At 38.4% G+C, this 17,508-nt stretch overlaps 4 protein-coding genes across 5 annotated transcripts; all 4 read left to right on the top strand.

Moving 5' to 3' along the window:
* On the top strand, positions 3 to 3,149 carry LOC105175587 (transcription factor VOZ1; the record flags this gene model as incomplete). Its single annotated transcript, XM_011098071.2, has 4 exons — positions 3 to 215; positions 714 to 854; positions 1,474 to 2,005; positions 2,113 to 3,149. Coding segments are annotated over 4 exons (1,440 nt in total), but the record flags the coding sequence as incomplete, so codon positions are not given.
* On the top strand, positions 3,689 to 7,722 carry LOC105175586. Of its 2 annotated transcripts, none has more exons than XM_011098068.2 (8): positions 3,689 to 4,282; positions 4,630 to 4,833; positions 4,960 to 5,454; positions 5,720 to 5,830; positions 6,000 to 6,185; positions 6,873 to 7,100; positions 7,255 to 7,375; positions 7,462 to 7,722. In XM_011098068.2, the coding sequence occupies exons 1-8, from the start codon at positions 3,866 to 3,868 to the stop codon at positions 7,590 to 7,592; spliced, it is 1,893 nt and encodes a 630-aa protein (XP_011096370.1). In that variant the 5' UTR covers positions 3,689 to 3,865; the 3' UTR covers positions 7,593 to 7,722. The 2 variants fall into 2 exon arrangements, with proteins under 2 accessions (XP_011096370.1, XP_011096372.1); XM_011098070.2 differs by having other exon boundaries at positions 3,690 to 4,282; positions 4,963 to 5,454.
* Positions 8,847 to 11,133, top strand: LOC105175588 (anthocyanidin 3-O-glucoside 2''-O-glucosyltransferase-like). Its single transcript, XM_020698310.1, has one exon. It carries the CDS (start codon positions 9,682 to 9,684, stop codon positions 11,065 to 11,067), a length of 1,386 nt encoding a protein of 461 aa, XP_020553969.1. The 5' UTR covers positions 8,847 to 9,681; the 3' UTR covers positions 11,068 to 11,133.
* LOC105175589 (28 kDa heat- and acid-stable phosphoprotein) lies at positions 11,921 to 16,291 on the top strand. The gene is made up of 8 exons (XM_011098073.2): positions 11,921 to 12,224; positions 13,646 to 13,683; positions 14,184 to 14,255; positions 14,360 to 14,443; positions 14,520 to 14,554; positions 15,190 to 15,275; positions 15,874 to 15,939; positions 16,019 to 16,291. The coding sequence occupies exons 1-8, from the start codon at positions 12,158 to 12,160 to the stop codon at positions 16,051 to 16,053; spliced, it is 483 nt and encodes a 160-aa protein (XP_011096375.1). The 5' UTR covers positions 11,921 to 12,157; the 3' UTR covers positions 16,054 to 16,291.

Raw genomic sequence — 17,508 nt, forward strand, 5'->3', positions numbered from 1 at the left:
AGAGCGGTACATGCAAATCAGCATCGCACCAGCTCTTCAAGGATAGAGCAAAGAACCGCGTGGATGATCTACAGGGCATGTTCAGTGATCTCCAATCAGCCAGGAAGGAGAGCCGCACGATCGATGTGGCTGTGCTTGAGGAGCAAGTTCATCAGATGCTCCGCGAATGGAAGGCTGAGCTCAATGAGCCCTCCCCAGCTTCTTCATTGCAGCAGGTAATCATTTCATCACAAGAATGGTAGATCATACTTGCTAGACATACGTGGTGAGTGTTTGCACTCTAACTCCATGATTTGTAGTTGGATCTGATCAGGTTAGTTGGGATGTTGTTAGCACGAGGCTGATTTGATTAGGCGTTTTTCAGTACCTAGCTGGTGCTGTCCATAGGAATTAAGATTGTAATTTAACTACAATTTCTCTCCGTAATATTGCATGTTGCATTTTGTTACCTTTATGCATGTTTGTGGGATATCATGGTTTTACTGCCCTGTGGACTTCATTCCTACTGATTAGCTGGAAAGACTTTAGGTTCAGGAGTTGTTTTGTGTAGGTACTTCTGTTTTTCATAGTTGGCCTGTTTGTTGTAAAACTTTGGAGTGAATTTTATGTGAATCTTGATTTTAGTTTGTTTTGCAAACTAGAAGACACATGCATGCATTACTCGTGAAAAGACTGGGAACTGTTTCAAATTGGATCAAATAATCATTGTATAGGGAGGGAGCCTGGGCTTTTCATCCGAGATTTGTAGGCTACTGCAGCTCTGTGAGGAGGAAGATGATGCAACTAGTGCATTAGCTGCGCCAAAGCCAGATCCTGACGCGCAAAAGGTTATGGATGGATCTATCTCTCAAGAGGTTAGTAGTTTGCTGTTAATGTTTCATTCTTTCTCGTGTTTTATATCAGCTTGCTCCCAACTGGGCAGGTTAGTGCTTGTGAATCAGTTGCTGACCTCTATATTCTTGCACATTGAGCTCTTGTTCCCCTTGACTGGCCTTTCGTCTTAGTTGAAGAGCATTTAATAGTTTCACTTTTATGTTTGCCTCTATCCCTACTTCAGCTGGGAAACTAGATTTTTGACCTGATTCAGTCCATGACTTTGCTAGTTATTGAGGACATGACTCCATTTATCTGTAGAAATAGAAAAGTAATCTTATCATTCTAGCAGATCATTGTCCCTTTTCCTGATTCCTAAAATCATCCATTTCTTGTTACGTCGTGGACACTTGACATCTGAAACCTCTTCTACATTGAATATGGAGTAATGCTTTGTTCTTGCGGAGTGTGCTTTGCACTTGTCTAATGGTTGTTACCTGGGATTGTGGTGTTAAAGATGGCATGGTTTTCTGCATGTCGCTTCAGGATTTTCTTGGATGGTGGATTTTGATGTTTCATAGTTATTTTATTTGTTTCATTTTTTTTTTGTGGTTATGAATCTGTTCTTTCTTGAGAATTTTATTATTTTCTTTGTGACAGGGTTTTAATGTATCCAACGTTCCGCAAGAACAAGGCTTCCAGTTGGTTGATCAGTGCAAAAGCGTTGGTATGGGAGTTAACAATATGGGAATGCCTAATATGAATTTGGCAACACAATTAGATTATCATTCATTTGATTTTCATCAAGAGTTTGATCAGCAGTATTTCTCTGGGTTTGATGGTACTGGTTATGTTGGGGAGGATGGTATAACACAGATTTCTGGCTATCAACAGAATATCTGCCCTCCACCTTCTGCGTTTTTAGGGCCAAAATGTGCCCTCTGGGATTGCCCCAGACCAGCACTAGGGTTAGACTGGTGCCAAAAATCTGATGACTATTGCAGTATTTATCATGCTGGGCTTGCACCCAGTGAAGGCTATCCTGGTAGGCCTCCAGTTGTACGACCTGGAGGCATAGGCTTAAAGGATAATTTACTTTTTGCTGCTCTTGGCGCAAAGGCGCAAGGGAAAGATGTTGGTATTCCTGAGTGCGAGGGTGCTGCTACTGCAAAATCTCCTTGGAATGCACCTGGTACGTGAGTTGCTTCTTCATTTGTCTTCCATGCCCATATCTGATTTTACCTCATGTTTGTTATTTCGACACATGTATGATCAATTTGCTTTCTTGGTGTTGGACAGAGCTCTTTGATCTTGCTGTATTGGAAGGTGAAACAATAAGGGAGTGGCTATTTTTTGACAAGCCTCGTAGAGCTTTTGAGAGTGGAAACAGGAAGCAGCGTTCCCTTCCAGATTACAATGGAAGGGGCTGGCATGAGTCAAGGAAACAGGTGATGAATGAATTTGGAGGTTTGAAGAGATCCTACTACATGGACCCTCAGCCAATGGAAAATTTTGAATGGCACCTTTACGAATATGAAATCAACAAATATGATGCCTGTGCATTATATAGGCTGGAAGTCAAGCGTGTTGATGGGAAGAAAACTCCCAAAGGGAAAGTAGGCAATGATTCTGTAGCTGATCTGCAAAAGCAAATGGGTAGGCTGACTGCTGAGTTCCCAAACGAGAAGCAGCGCACTATTAGAGGAAGGGGAAAAACCAATTTGAAGGACGGAACTGGAAACATTTATTCTGCTTCTAATGCATTGGGGAGTCCAGCTGAAGGGTTCGATTATGCAAGAGGTGCACCATATGATTATCTTGTGGATGATATCAGTGCATACTACTTAACGTGACCTAGTGACTTGGCATGAATCTGGAAATAAATGACGCTTTGTCTTTGTGGCATATATCATTCCGTCATCCATTTCACTCGGCCTCCAGGCAAGTAGTGAAGTTTTAAAGTTTTTATTTACTTCCTGTCATGGCTGATCCGGGATCTCATATCCTAGATACGATTGGTATGGTTGTCAATAGGTCCAGTCCAGCTAAGTACAGTGCATAGCTGATTAATACCAGATTGGAGCATATTTAACTGCTAGACAGCGGTGAAAAATGCTGAAATTGGGTGTTCTGACTTGGTTCAACTCATTAACCTTTTCGATATTGTGAATAGTAGTACATGTGAAATGCACTTCTGGTGCAACTTGTTGGGAGAAATTGTTCAAGCCTGACATGTAATTATCTCACCGATTTTGTAGAATGCATGTTCTACATATCCTCTAGGTGTGGCCTGTTAAGATGTTTTGCAATGCATTTCCCTTTGGGGTTGGGATCTATTCTCTTGAGACGGCTTGGTAATTATTATAGCCTACTGCACATGATCTTTGTTTACACCGCAGAATTTGTATGAATGGTCCACGGACGAGCTCAAATTCCGTAGTTGTCCTTGTATGGGCCCAAATCTAAGAAGTATAATCGGTAATTGTTAAACTCTGTTTCGGGTAGGATTTATGCTTGTTTGGGTTTTAATATGAATATGGTGGGCTTAAAAGATGCCATGTGCGACAACAATACTGGCGCGAGCCACAGGGGAGTTTGAACCTATGAGTGTCGAGGGGAATGTGGCAAATTATTCTAAATCTAGATTTGATGAAGCAAAATAAAAATGAAAAAAGGATTCTTTCCAAACAATTTCTGGTCTTTGTTTTACAAAGGAAGGGCGCATCTTCATAATTTTACGCCAATTACAGTTTTTTATTTTCATCAAAGATGTCCTTGTTCTAAATTACCTATTCAGAACTGGGAACGTGATAATAGCTAAACCCTTGGTGATTCTTGTGATTTTTTATTTAAAATTCATCAAGCTTTGGTGATTCTTAATTTGCACGAGAACAGAAGAAAAGTAAATAGAAAAAAGAACTAAACATGTCCCGGTCCCGGGGTTTGAGATAATGCGATATTTATTCTTCGAGTCCTCTGATACTGTCATGTCCAAACATAACATACATGGCATTTGATAAACCCTAGCTTTCATTACCCACTCTCAATTCCCATGGCGCTCGCTCCTACATCCTCTCTGCTCATCCCTTTCTCTCCCTCCTCCACTTCTCCCTTTCAAACCTATGCGATTTCATTCCCTAAACTACCCCTCTGTCCTCCCAGGAGTTTCCGCTCTCTCATCGCCTCGGCTTCCTCCTACAACCCACCCCCGTCTGAGCAAGCAATTCTTGAAGCTATAGCCGATTCCGATGCCACTCAAATCTCCCTACCAGTCGTCAGGACATTCGAGAACGACTTGGCCCGGCTTACCCTAGTTGGCGCCGTCGACTTCCAGCAAGCCCTTACTGCAGCCGCTGCAGACGGCGGAGAAGCTGCCGACGAGCATTTATCCTCCGGACTCGCCGCCATGGTCGTGGAAACCATATTTCCTGGCCCTTCCAACGACCACAGCACCGTGTCCACACGATTAGTGAGTCCAAAGTTTCAATTTATGTATCTAATTTATTTTTATAAGATTGCAAGTTGTCACGCAGGCCTTATTGGTAGCATTGGTTGATGCTTTTGTTTTATTTTTTCTATGAAATGGTCATGAGTAAATTATTTGTGCTAATTTCCCATGCAACAGATCCTTGCATGTTTTGATCACTAGAACTCAGCTTGTAGAATTGAAACCACTGGAAATACATTGAAGTTTGACGGGAATTGTTTCTAGTGCCAACCCGAGGCTTCGGTTCATTCTATGTTTATTGGAAGTCAAGGTTTCTGTAGTTTTGACCGCTTAAGCTCAAATTTTAGTTTGTATTTTTCTTTTCTCAGTTTTTACCGGCTAGGAAAGTTAAAGAGAAAGCTACAAAGCTCAAGAAGTCGCTGACAAAAGAAATGTTGCATGGTGCCATGTCAAAGAATATACTTGCGATGACCTTCCGACAAGTAGTTATACAGCAGCTTTGGAGTCTCGAACTAGCACTTTTTCGCCCTGGAACTGAAAGAGATATGGATAATTTCGAGAATCCGAGAGACGTAAGATAACTTTGCAAAGTTCCTTATGCCTGCTTGTGCATAGTGATTCAGTTTTCTCTATTGTAATATCATATTTAATGTTTCTGTTCTGCAGGTGACGAGTTATCTTATTCGATTTCCTATCAGCAGGTACCTGTATCGCTAACACTCCACTCGTCAGATGAACGGGTCATTTCTGAAATTGGAGATGTTGTCTGCCGTGCTGTCCTTGAAACCACCGAAAGACATTTTCTGCATGATTCAACGAACCGAGAATCGATTATGTTCATCAGTTGGTTTAACAAGCATAAACCGATTTCATCAAGGAATTCCTCTGTTGTTTTATATAATCTCCTTGAACATGAGATACTTGCCAATTCCAGTATACTGTTAAAAAAATTCAACATGGGAAGGGGAGTACATAAGCTCAAGGGCACAAACTTGAAGAACAGTTGGTGGCCGTCACCTGCATTCTCAAAGTTGGAAAAGATTGGTGGTCCTGAGTTTTGTGCTTGGATAAGTGAATGTGTGCCGTCTTACATGTTGGAAATTGACGCTAATAAACTTAGTGACATGAAGTTCGAAGGTTGGAGAAAATCAGAGGCCAATAGATGGGAAGTTGTTCTTACTCATTCCCAAATGGTAATTAGTCCCTTTTCCAGATGCTTGTTAGCACATGTGAGCTTATTGCAGTGAAAATATCTGTTATGGCATGTCATGTTTTATGCGCTGCAAACAACACTATCAATAGGATTTCATGAATTGTTTGTATTAAGAAGAGGGAAATATTTTTTGAAAGATTATTAACTACTTTCTTTAAATAGCATTTTCTTCTTGCTTATTCTTAAAACTGTAAGTTTGGAAAGTGATGGTGCCTCTCACTCTGTGTAATTGCAATTGTCTGCAGGTTAGTTTGGCAGACATTTTAGATATGTTCTATGAGGATGTCTTCACATTGCCTAATAAGAGATTATCATGTTATGCAGTTGCAAAATCATCCAACTTGGCCATCAACAAGGTACCTTATTGCATTCACCTGACTGAGCATGTCATTTGACATAAGTTGACGGTTGTTGCATAGAATTACTGTATGATCGTATGCAGATATGTAACAAGCTCTTCTTTGTGCCGCTGTTGCTCACTGTACAGAATTTTGTCGGCATATCATGATGATATTGTTGTTTCAGGGAAGTTCCTTGTTGAAGATATTGTCAATTATCCTTGTGAGTGGGGTGTTTCTAGTGACCGTCACTGTTCTCAGAAAACTTTATCTCCCTCATCTGCCTATTAGAAAGAATTATATTCGAGAAAACTCTCAAATTCCATTGTCTGACGTTCGCTTTGCTCCTCGTCATTCTGTGGAAATCCCCGAGGTATGCAAGCAATGAGGTTATTTTAATATTTTGTCTGGTAACAAGTAATAGAATAGTAGTATTACTCTACAATTTGCTACTATCTCGTGGTGTACTTTGTGTTTTTCCTTGGTTAAACCTTGGACAAGTTGAATCCAGCATTAGGTAGGTTATATAATTACCACGGCTCTTTCTTAGTCACTTCAGAGATATGCCAATATAGATTCCTTAAGGTAGTTGGTAATCAAGTACTCTAGTTAGTTCCTATGAATTCCTTAAGTGGCTGCGAGAAGCTTCATAGGGTGTAGTTGAAGTAATTAGAACATGAGAATTTAGAGCAAGAGATGCTTCCGAGGTTTCTTTTCCCACTTGAGGGTATCCCGCTGCTGATTCTTAGCAGTAGGACCTACTTCGTCCAAAGGCATTACTGTTGTATCATTTACAAATGTCAGATTGTCTATTAATTTCTTTCTCTTCCACATGGACAAAATGCTATGCATTAGGTCTTATGTTCATAGGACGATTATAATAAGCCGCATTTCTCATTGTCAAATTGAAAGCTGACAACTTGGTCTAACCCTGAGAAAATAATCTTACTTCTGTTATATGTAGTCTATTACTCTTGGTTCACAGTGGGCTGTTTGTATAGCTTGCTGTGATGTACTTGTTGGTTTTTCTTGATTATATCCTATGTTGCTTTACATTTAGTTGGAAACATGCTCCCTCTCTATAATTAGAAGGATCAAGAATTCTTTTGGTTGGCCTGGAGAAATAAGGATAAACTCTAATGCTTGTGCGTGGACTGGAGAACTCCCTAAATTCCTGAGGAAAGTGGATGACACTGACTCCAATATGTTTGACATTTTATCTCCTTCAATACCACCGGGAGCAAGTAATGAAGAGACGACGGCATTAGAAGATATTGCTAGTTATCAGGTACTTTTGCAAATTATTATGCTTTTACTGCTGCTTTTTATCTATGATTTTGCACAGTTATGTGATCAGAGTGTATTGATTGGTTGGTTGGAACCATGCTTCTGACATTTGATCTAATATCTGTATCTTATTTAGCTCCACTATGCTTGAGCAGGTTGTGCTGTCAACTGATGGAAATATCATAGGGTTTCAACCTACTAATCGAATTGCTGTTAACAATTGGGCAGCGAATCCATTAGCCAAAGAGTTGTACGGCGGAAAGAATCTTTCTCCTGGTAGAATCCCTGTATACTTCCTATTACATCTTATGATTTGTACAATAAAAACCTGGTTAATTGAGTTCTGGAAAACGTTTATGCAGGCTTGGTAGAACCTGGGCTGAAGATAAGTCACCCGATTGGAGTGGTAGTGTTGGAGCTGTTGATGTCATTGAATCCCAGTTCCAATTTTGCATTGGTTAGGCCTGTCGATATTAGTGGACAACTTAATTGATAGTTGAACATCAAATCCTGTTTTTAGGCACTTCTGTGTTAGTATTGATAGCGGTACAAGGTACACAACTTTTTCATGCGTCTTTCGTGATGTACCTGTATTTCCATTTATACATTTATCACTTGTTTAAGTCATGTCTTTATACTCTTTCTTTTTCTCTTTTTTCCCACGAAATACATCCGTCTCCTGAAGAATTTTGATCTATCATATAACAAGTTCAACAAGTTCTTTTCGGGACGGATAGAAACTCTCAAGTTGAATGTATCCTGAAACACGTTGGATGGTTTATCCTGGTTGTGGTCGTGAGGCGTCGTTCCATGAGTGGTTTAATTGTTCGGGAATAGCCCGCAAACACTAAGAGGAGGTGAGGTAGCTGGGTATCCTGGTGGGGATACTTCGACGCTCAAGTGAGCTGTAGGTCTAATGTAAGGGTAGGATATAAGAGTGGTTGGAGTATTTATAGGATCAGTGGTAGGAGTATTTATAAGAGTGGTTGGAGTATTTATAGGATCTCATCCGATTGTATGGACAAGCTTGGAGCCTCCGGATCTCGCCACCTTAGCTCATCCAAGCCTTCCAGGGCTGATGCTGGGCTATCCTCTATTTATTGCCCTGCCCAAGCCTTAAATACATTAATACCAGGCTAGTGGGTTGAATGTGCATTTTGGAAGCTATTACATAATAGCCGACATCAAGTGGCAATACAAGATTTTCTCCAAATATACTAATTCTATTCATAATTTAGAATTGTCTCGGGAGAACACTCCTTTCTATAAATGAAAATAATAAATAATTATCTTTTAGAGCTATAATGTGAAGAAAAATAAAGTTATAATTTCCCAATCTCATTTACAAAATCCCCCAAGCGGCTTAAACGTAAAGTTATAAAAAGATAAAATTATAAATATACTTTTATTGTATGAAGAATTATTAATATTTTTAATTTTGAAGAAATTATGCGTTAGAAATTGTCAACACTCTTGTTGCAATATTTTTTTTCAAATAATACACAAGTCAACTTATGAAGTTGATCATGACATAATCAAGTGCTTTTTGGATCTTTATTGACTTTACGATTATTACAAAGAGAAGGCTTACTTGTTATAATAATCTTCAAAATAGTTGGAGATATACAAACAAACGGTTTACTTGTTACTAGTTTAATATAGTCTATATTTTTCTTTACATCTCTTGTTTCACTTTCACGGTATTATTGATCGTATCGATGCAGACGGTAAAAAAATATATAAAACAATAAGAAAACAAAAATTTGTCTATTTAGTATGTAAAAGTCTAAAAACATGTTAAAAAATAAATAAATTTTATAATTCATAGTTCACAAGAATATTTTATTATAAAAAATAAGTAGAACTCAAAAACTAATAAACTGAATTAGTTCTTGATTGAATGACTGTTAATATTAGAAATATCAATAATTTTTTAAATAATAGAAGAATATTAATAATTATATTAAAGATGAGGAAGTTTTTTATAATTTACTCAAATATCTGCACTGTATGCTGCGACATGGCTTGCGATGGGGTGAAAGCATAGCCACACAGTATGTACTCAAGTTCAAGGCTCTCGCTTTCCTGCAAGTCACTTAATTGCACTTTCTCGCTTTCCTGCGAGTCACAACATGAGCACAAGCAGGAGGTGTGTACCTTAAAGACAAAGCGTCCTTCTCAGTTATTGCTTTGCCTGCGAGTCTCTTTCTGTTCTCTCCACCTGCAAACCAAGCTACTGTGCGTGCCCTACTATAAATGCAACCAATGCTAAACCTTCCTTCAGGTCCTTTCTATCGCCTGCCCCCTTTTCTTCGAGTTTCTTCATATCGGAGTGAGGTTACACACTGTTGATCCTTTCTACTTGTAACTTGTGAATACCTAACCTGTCTGTAATTGGACTCCAGCTCTTCATTGAAAGGCATGGATTTTCTCTTAATTTGTCAGTTTAATCTGCTGTCCAAGTCTACAATTCAACTTCTTTTCATTTAAATCTGTGGGTGGGTCTATGCAGGTTCTTGGACGCTGAAACCTTGGAGATATTCTTACCAATAAAGCTTTACACTCGGTTAATTCAGCAACAAATGGCTGGCAGTGGCAGTGGCACTGGCACCGGCACTGATCACAATGATTCCCTTACCATTTTGATGTACCCATTGTTTGCGATGGGCCATCTCACTCCCTACCTTCTCACGGCCAACAAACTTGCTCAGAGGGGCCACAAAGTCTTCATAGTTGTCCCACCCAAGTCCCAATCCAAATTACGCCCACTAAACCTTCACCCCGACCTCATCCAGTTCAAGCCTATTTCCATCCCACGAGTTGAAGGCCTGCCGCCGGACGTCGAAACCACCGCTGATATCACCATTATGGAGCACGATCTCCTGCTGCACGCCCTTGATCTCACGCAGCCAGCGATCGAATCTATGCTCTCTGATTTGCAGCCCCATTTTGTTTTCTTCGATTTTATGCATTGGCTGCCGGGCTTGGCTCGTAGTCTCAAAATCAAGTCTGTTTACTATAGCCCTGCAAGCCCCGCCGCTGTGGGTTTCTTGTTTGCTGAAGGGCCGTTTGTCGAGGATCTGATGAACGGTCCTCCGGGTTTTCCGACGCGAATCAGGCTGTATAAACACGCCGCCCTCCAGCTTATGTGGTTTAACGCTGCAAAGGGAAGGGGGAGCGGCATAACGCTGAGACAGCGCTTTATGGCTGGAATGTGGGAGAGTGATGCAATTGGATTCGCGACTTGTGAAGAAACTGAGGGAATTTACTGCCAATTTCTTGAAAACAAGTTTGACAAACCAATCCTACTCGCTGGCCCAACGGTGCAGAAAATACAAATCTCGAGTCTGGAAGAGAAGTGGGCTACTTGGCTGGGCAAATTTAAACCCAAGAGCGTGGTTTTTTGCGCGTTTGGCAGCGAAGCTGTACTAGAAAAGGATCAATTCGAACAACTTTTACTGGGTTTGGAGCTAACGGGTCTTCCTTTTTTGGCGGCTTTAAAGCCACCTTCCGGAGTTGACTCAGTAGAAGAAGCTTTACCTAATGGGTTCAAAGAGAGAAGTGGAGAAAGAGGGGTTGTGTACGGAGGGTGGGTGCCGCAACCACTGATCTTGAATCATCCTTGTGTTGGATGCTTCGTCACTCATTGCGGGTACGGATCGAGTTGGGAGGGACTGATGAGCGAGTGCCAATTGGTGCTGCTGTCGCAACAAGGTGATCAGTACGTGGACGCGAAATTGCTGAGTGGAGATCTGGGAGTTGGAGTGGAGATTGAGAAAGGAGATGAAGATGGGCGGTTCACGAGGGAAGCGGTGAGTGGGGCTATAATGGGGGCGATGGGGGATCAAAGTGAAGTAGGGAAGCGGGTGAGAGCTAAACATGATGAATGGAGGGAGTTGTTGTTCGGAGAAGGGTTTCAAGATTCTTACTTGGATAACTTCGTTGGCAGATTGTCGGCCCTTTTGTAGTAAATGCTTGTTTTGTAATTTGGGGATTGGGATTATGAAATCAAAGTGATTTTCTTGTATGGAATACACTCCACTCCACTCCACTCCTATAATTCTTGTATGGGAAAATAATACAATAAGATTGAAATATTTTTTCGGAAAGTCAACATCTAATTATCACGAGGCTTTTTTCTTTAATAAAATAATATTTATAGACGATATAGTAAATAAAGATAAAATGTGTATTTCTTTTGTTGGTCACTACTTTATGCCAAATTTGAAACTCAATTTTAAATTAAATTCAGCAGCTCTATACACATACTTATATAATATTTTGTATTTAAGCTTTTTTCCTCAACATTTTAGCTCTTACTTAAGTGCTTGAATTTGAGCTCACCGTTTAACCTTAATTTAATGGATACTCATTCTACTTTCATTTATTTCACAAAGTTTTCTCATATCTAATTTTGGTAAGAAATCTGACATATCTATATTTTATGAATAATTATATTTACATTCTTTAATTTATGAGCTGTTTATAAGAATTAATTTTTTATATTTTTAAATAATTGTATATATTTAATGAAAATACGAGTATCATTCGTTCAAACTATTCATACGTTTTAAAAAATTATACATTCATTCCAAAGAAAAATTTAATATTATTTCACAAATTAAATCAACAGTATTCTTTTGCCTGTTAGGAGTAGTCTTTGTAATTATATAAAAATATAAATATGATTTGTGTAAATTATAGAGCCCTTAAAAAAAACAAATTAATTATAGAGAAAATCTGAAAAAGTATTAATATAAAAGTATATCCTAACTAATTAAAGGAACCGGAGAGAACTGAACCGTTAAATACAGCCGCGCCAAGAGATTCTCTCTCCAGGTGAGAGTGCACACGCGCTTTCTTATCCCACTCACCGCTTTCCCCAACTAGGGTTTAAACACAAAGGGGGGAATCTGATTCAAGGAAGGAGCCTGTGACCGAAAAATAGAAATCTCGAATCTGCTTCTTTCTTGAATTGAAGATTCGATCATTTCTCTCTTTTTTGTGATTTATAATTGTTAAGCTGAGAAGAAGGGAAGACGCAGAAGCCACATTGAAATGGGAAGAGGGAAGTTCAAGGGCAAGCCCACTGGGCGCCGCCATTTCTCCACCCCCGAAGAGATGTGTACGTTTTCTGATACCGAAGATCTACTGCTTTTTTAGGATCTGTCTTGTCGTAGGATCTGTGTTCGTGATGGGAGAAGGAAGGTTCTTGAAAATGATGCATGTTTCTTGGCTTTATGTCTTTCTGTTCTTTGAAATCTTGTGGAGTTGTTAGGATCATATGAAATATATTAATTGCCTCTGGGGTAGCAAGCCCTTGGAATCCTGAGATTTGCCCATTAGGGTGGGGAGTGGGGACTGAAAATCCTTTTGTCAAATACGGATCCACTTAAGACCTTAGTTGCATAATTCCAGTAAATAATGGGTCACTGTGGAGTGTCGATTAGGGTTTTAGTGATTTTATGTTCTTCTCCTTGGAGTTCTGTTTTGTATTGCATATGATGGTAAATCCACAAGTTCATAAGGATAATCAGTTTTATGTAAGTTGTTCTCCAGATATAAACATCAATCATCAATCTGCCCTGGATTGTGTTTGCATATAATTGTGTGTTTATGCATGTCTCTAGATATGAATGGAAGTGCGGATCTGCATCTAGCTTTTTTATTATTATACTTCCTTGGCATTTCTCACTGCACATGTTTTTTAATGATTTTTTTCCGGAATAAGTAAATAAGGAATTTATCATTGCAAAGACGTAAGAAGAAGTAAATAGCTCATGGTTATATCTGAATTTCTTGGAATCACGATTTGTATTAGTTTGTATTTGGTTAACTCCAGCTTTAGTACATGCACAGTGTGTTGGGACAACATAAAGATGTTTTCTTAACGTACTTTGTTTTTAGCCAATGCAAACACTCTTCATGTTTCCACATGGCATGTAGTGGCATAATTTGTGGTTCCAACTTTGTTGAACCTTCTTATACATGAGACAAAACTAATGCTTCAAAGTTCTGTGTTCGGTTGGATTTTAATCTTCATAAAGCCAAAAAGAAATGCGAACAGTACCGGAGCCGTAAGAGTTTTAGTTAATGCGAAGACTCGTCATGTTTACACATGGAGTGGCATAGTTTATGGGAAATGATATGGCTAATTTGATCAATTTTGTCCAACTTTGTTGAACCTTCTAATATATGCGCTCGGGTTGGATTTTAATCCTCCTAAAGCAAAAAAATAAAAGCAATCGGTCCCTAAGCTGTACGAGTTTTGATCTTTAGAATGGTCTATTGATGTGAGTCATGTGAGAAAGTAGATTCGTGGCTTATGGTCACGTAATTGCACTGTTTTTTTGCCCTGTTTCCACGTGGATCTCGCCCCCACCCTGCCCCACCACATATGAAGGCTCTCGGTATTGCAAGGCTTGGGGGGGGGGGGAGTGTTTGCGAGAGGGATTTGTTTAATCTTTCTGTCTATTTGAAATCTTTGCTGGATTATATTGCTAACTGACAAAATCTCATTCTTTTTTTCTTTCTGTTGTGATCCAGTGGCTGGTAGCTCCACTCGTCCTCGTACATTCAAGAAGGTACTCCTATTGCTTTTTCTGCAGTGATGGTAGTAGAGGACTGAGTTATTGAACTCCTTATGAACTTGGAAATTTGTGTCTGCAGTTATTAAAGAGGCCTTTGAGCTTTAGTATAGTGTATCGGTGGCATAAAGATTAAGGAAGCATAGTGTAATTATATTACTGATCATATTTCAGCCAGAAGAATTACAATTAACCTGCACTGTTACCAGCAGAACTGGATATATTTAGGTGTTTCATTGATATTGTGAATAGTTCTGTTGCGAGCTGGTAAGGGTACTGAATTTGGTTTCTTTTATATATTCTCTTGAAAATATACTTGTGTGTCACTAAGGTTTCTATTTATGTAATCAGTGGCTTTTTCTGATCCTTAGTTTTTAAACCAGTAGGTGGAAAACAAATTAGTTGTAACTGGATCCTGGGATTCTAATCTACTTGTTGTTATTGGTGCATCTCAATTTGCTCTAATTCATCTTTTTAATTTGTTTCTGTGGTATTAGGAGCAAGCTGAGGCGGAAGAAGATGAGACGTCTGATGTGCAGTTCGAAGAGGAATCCGAGGACGAATCTGAAGTGAGTACAATTGTGGCCTGTTTCACTTGCAAGTATCTTTTCGTTTAGGCACCTTGACTTTTTATGAAGTGGCTTTACAAGTAAACATTCTCTCACTTGCCCAGAAAGCGAAAGGCCCCCAAGCTGTCATTCAGATTGAAAATCCCAATCTGGTGAAGCCAAAGAACTTGAAAGCACGTGATGTTGATGTAAGTTATTCTAGTAAGCTAGTTATTTGTTGAATAGCTGTTTCTGTAATGCCCTGAATGTTATTTTATGTTGCAGATAGAGAAAACAACTGAGCTATCGAGGCGTGAAAGGTTTGTGACTGCTTACTGTTTTCAGATTGTTAGAAATGATCATTAGATATTTTTCGTTGTCTCAGTTACTAACTCTGTTTTCTTTTAAACTATCCTCATATGTATAGTAAAATTAAGACAACCAAATGGAACTTTTATTAGCAGTTTCTCCTCCAACCTTTTTATCCCGTTTTCTTAATAGTTACCTGATTCCCTTGGTTGCATTTGGAAACTTCTATAAAAAATCGGAAGTTGTATGGCATGGTGATTTCCGTCCCTCCACTTGTGGCATATCAAATCGATATCAACTTCTATTCCTCAGTGTTATCCTAACCCTGCTGCTGCTTGCAATTTTCGTGGTGATCCTAGCATGTTGTGACCATGCTGGCTGGCTTACTTCACATCTTGGTCCTATTAACTAATCTTTGGAGGTTTTTGCTTGATCTGTGGTATTAGTGGCTTGAATTATCAGTTCTATTCCAGTTAATTGCAGAGGAAAATTGTGAAATTTTAAAAAGAAAGGTGTATTGCATGATGGTAACCACTCTGGATGAATTGGCTTCATGTAATTGCTTACATGTCATGGTTGCATTTTCAGCTTGATTGCCTTCTATTCTCCTGTTTGCATGAATTTGCCTTTCTGCTGTTGTAATCAGAGAGGAGATTGAAAGGCAGCGAGCTCATGAAAGGTATATGAGGCTGCAAGAACAAGGAAAGACTGAACAAGCAAGGAAAGATTTAGGTAACATGTCCAAATCTGCTTCAGAAATTTGTTTACCCTTACTGGATCTTGCATCTTTCTCCATGGTTCCTTTGGAGTATTTTTAACTTGATACGCCCACATGTATCCATACACATGCAATGGTTTGGCATTTTCTCGTGGTTACCTATATCTGTTATGTTGGCGGATGTGCAATGAATCTTGGTGTTGGATGTTTGGCTATCTTGCGACTCTGTTGGGTTCTGGAGTTATAGATGTCTCATGCTTTGATTTATTTGGTTTTATTATTAAAGATTTGATTGGCTGGGTCGCCATGCTAGTTGTGATTAATACTAATGCTTGGTTGATAAACAATATAAAAGATCAATTTAGCGGGGAAAGCTGTCTGAGCCATTTGATTATGTATTACTTATGAGATCCCGACCACCTCTTTTCCTTATTCCCTCTTAACACTTAGCATGTGGAACTCATTATATTGATTTGAAACAGTTACCCTCTTGTCAATTTCATTTGTTTCCTTCTATCATTTTGAGCTGGTCATTGGTTTTGTTATTATCCACTGCAAGTGTATGCGGTTCAAGTTTAAGATGTTGTATCTTGTTTCTCATCAAATGAACAGAACGTTTGGCCCTTATAAGACAACAAAGAGCTGAAGCTGCTAAGAAGCGTGAAGAGGAGAAAGCTGGTAATTTCCTGAGATCCCCTTCTGATTTCTTTTCTAACCCACGCTCCTCAGTTTTGGCTAATACACTTTCATACTGCAGCCAAAGAACAAAAGAAGATGGAAGCCCGCAAATGATTTGATATGTTTGGAGAAATGGTGTTAAACGAAGTTCGTTGGTATATGGAACTGAGCTTCAGTTAGTTTGGCTTATTAAACAAATATTCAGCAGTTAACACTGTTCACTCCATTTACCATTTCACTTTCTGCTATGTTGCTGTATTTGGAAAAGACATAATACCCATGCTTTGTCGTAAGTATACAGAATGGTATATATTTGGCATTATATTGCAAAAAACACAATAAATTTCTTATACATCTTGCTGGGATTTTAATGTGATCTCTTGCTTGAATTGTCTTTTACCGCTAATGGTGTCGTATAGGAAGGAGGGATTTGGTGTAGTTAACGTGGAAACTTACAATTTTTAACCGATTCTTACTATAATTGATGGAGATAAATGTCTGCAAAACCTGAACTAAGGGAGTGTTTGCTAGCACTTCTAGAATGCACTTGCCAACTTTTGATTTTGAAAAAGCATTTTTAAAGTGTTTGGAATATCAGATTTTGTTTTTGAAACGGTTAAACAAAGCGTTTTTAGGTTAAAAGTTAGAAGCATGTTGGGGGTGTTTTTAGTTCTTTGGCTTTTTTATAAATAAATGCAATTTTTTTTTACTACTCTATCTTTATTATAATAACCTTAATTCAACCTTACTTCTTTAATTTATTTTTTGTAACTTAAAGTTGATATCGATGTTTTTAAATAATTTAAATTTAAAAAATTTATACATACTTAATATTTTAAATTTTGTATATCTGATGTGCTATATCATTTAATTATTTTTTTGTTCACATATTATTATTTGATTAATTAATAAAATAATAAAAGTTTAATTATTATGTATGAATTAATAGTTAAATTACTTAGTTGGATAATTACTAAATTAAATATATTTTTTAATATTTTTAAACATATAAATATAAAATAATAATTGAAATAAAATTTATAATTTTTTGTAAAAAAAAATATTAATGACAAACAACAAGTGAAAATAATAAATAAAAACATAGTATATTTTTAATTTCATCAATTAAGTTTATTTTAGAAGTAATTTTTTTTTAATATATATTAAAATTACATTATGTTAAAAATTTAGAACTATGGCAAAGCAAATTGTATGCATGATCTGATTTTCGAATAAAAATAGAGTCCCATAATTGAATTTATTGATTTATTTCAGAAGTTGATTGAAACCCTAATCCATTTCTGATAATAATAAATGGTTCCATCTCCACAGAAATTTGGACGTAATCTACCCAAGACGGTCAGTCTGAGTGGAGTCCACATGCCAGGTGCATTGTAGCACAACGTGGCTGATTTGCAAGACTCGCCGCATATGTAGAATAGAAAGCGTCAAGCGCAGTCTAATTCCTCACTTGTCTGAGACCGGAGAGCATAATCGATGAGCGACCCTCAAATCCCTGAACCCAACTCCCCCAAGAGAGGCTCCCCCCCGGCGGGACCCCCCAAAAAA

Source organism: Sesamum indicum, linkage group LG12, assembly GCF_000512975.1.
Source record: "Sesamum indicum cultivar Zhongzhi No. 13 linkage group LG12, S_indicum_v1.0, whole genome shotgun sequence".
Classification (NCBI taxonomy): Eukaryota; Viridiplantae; Streptophyta; class Magnoliopsida; order Lamiales; family Pedaliaceae; genus Sesamum; species Sesamum indicum.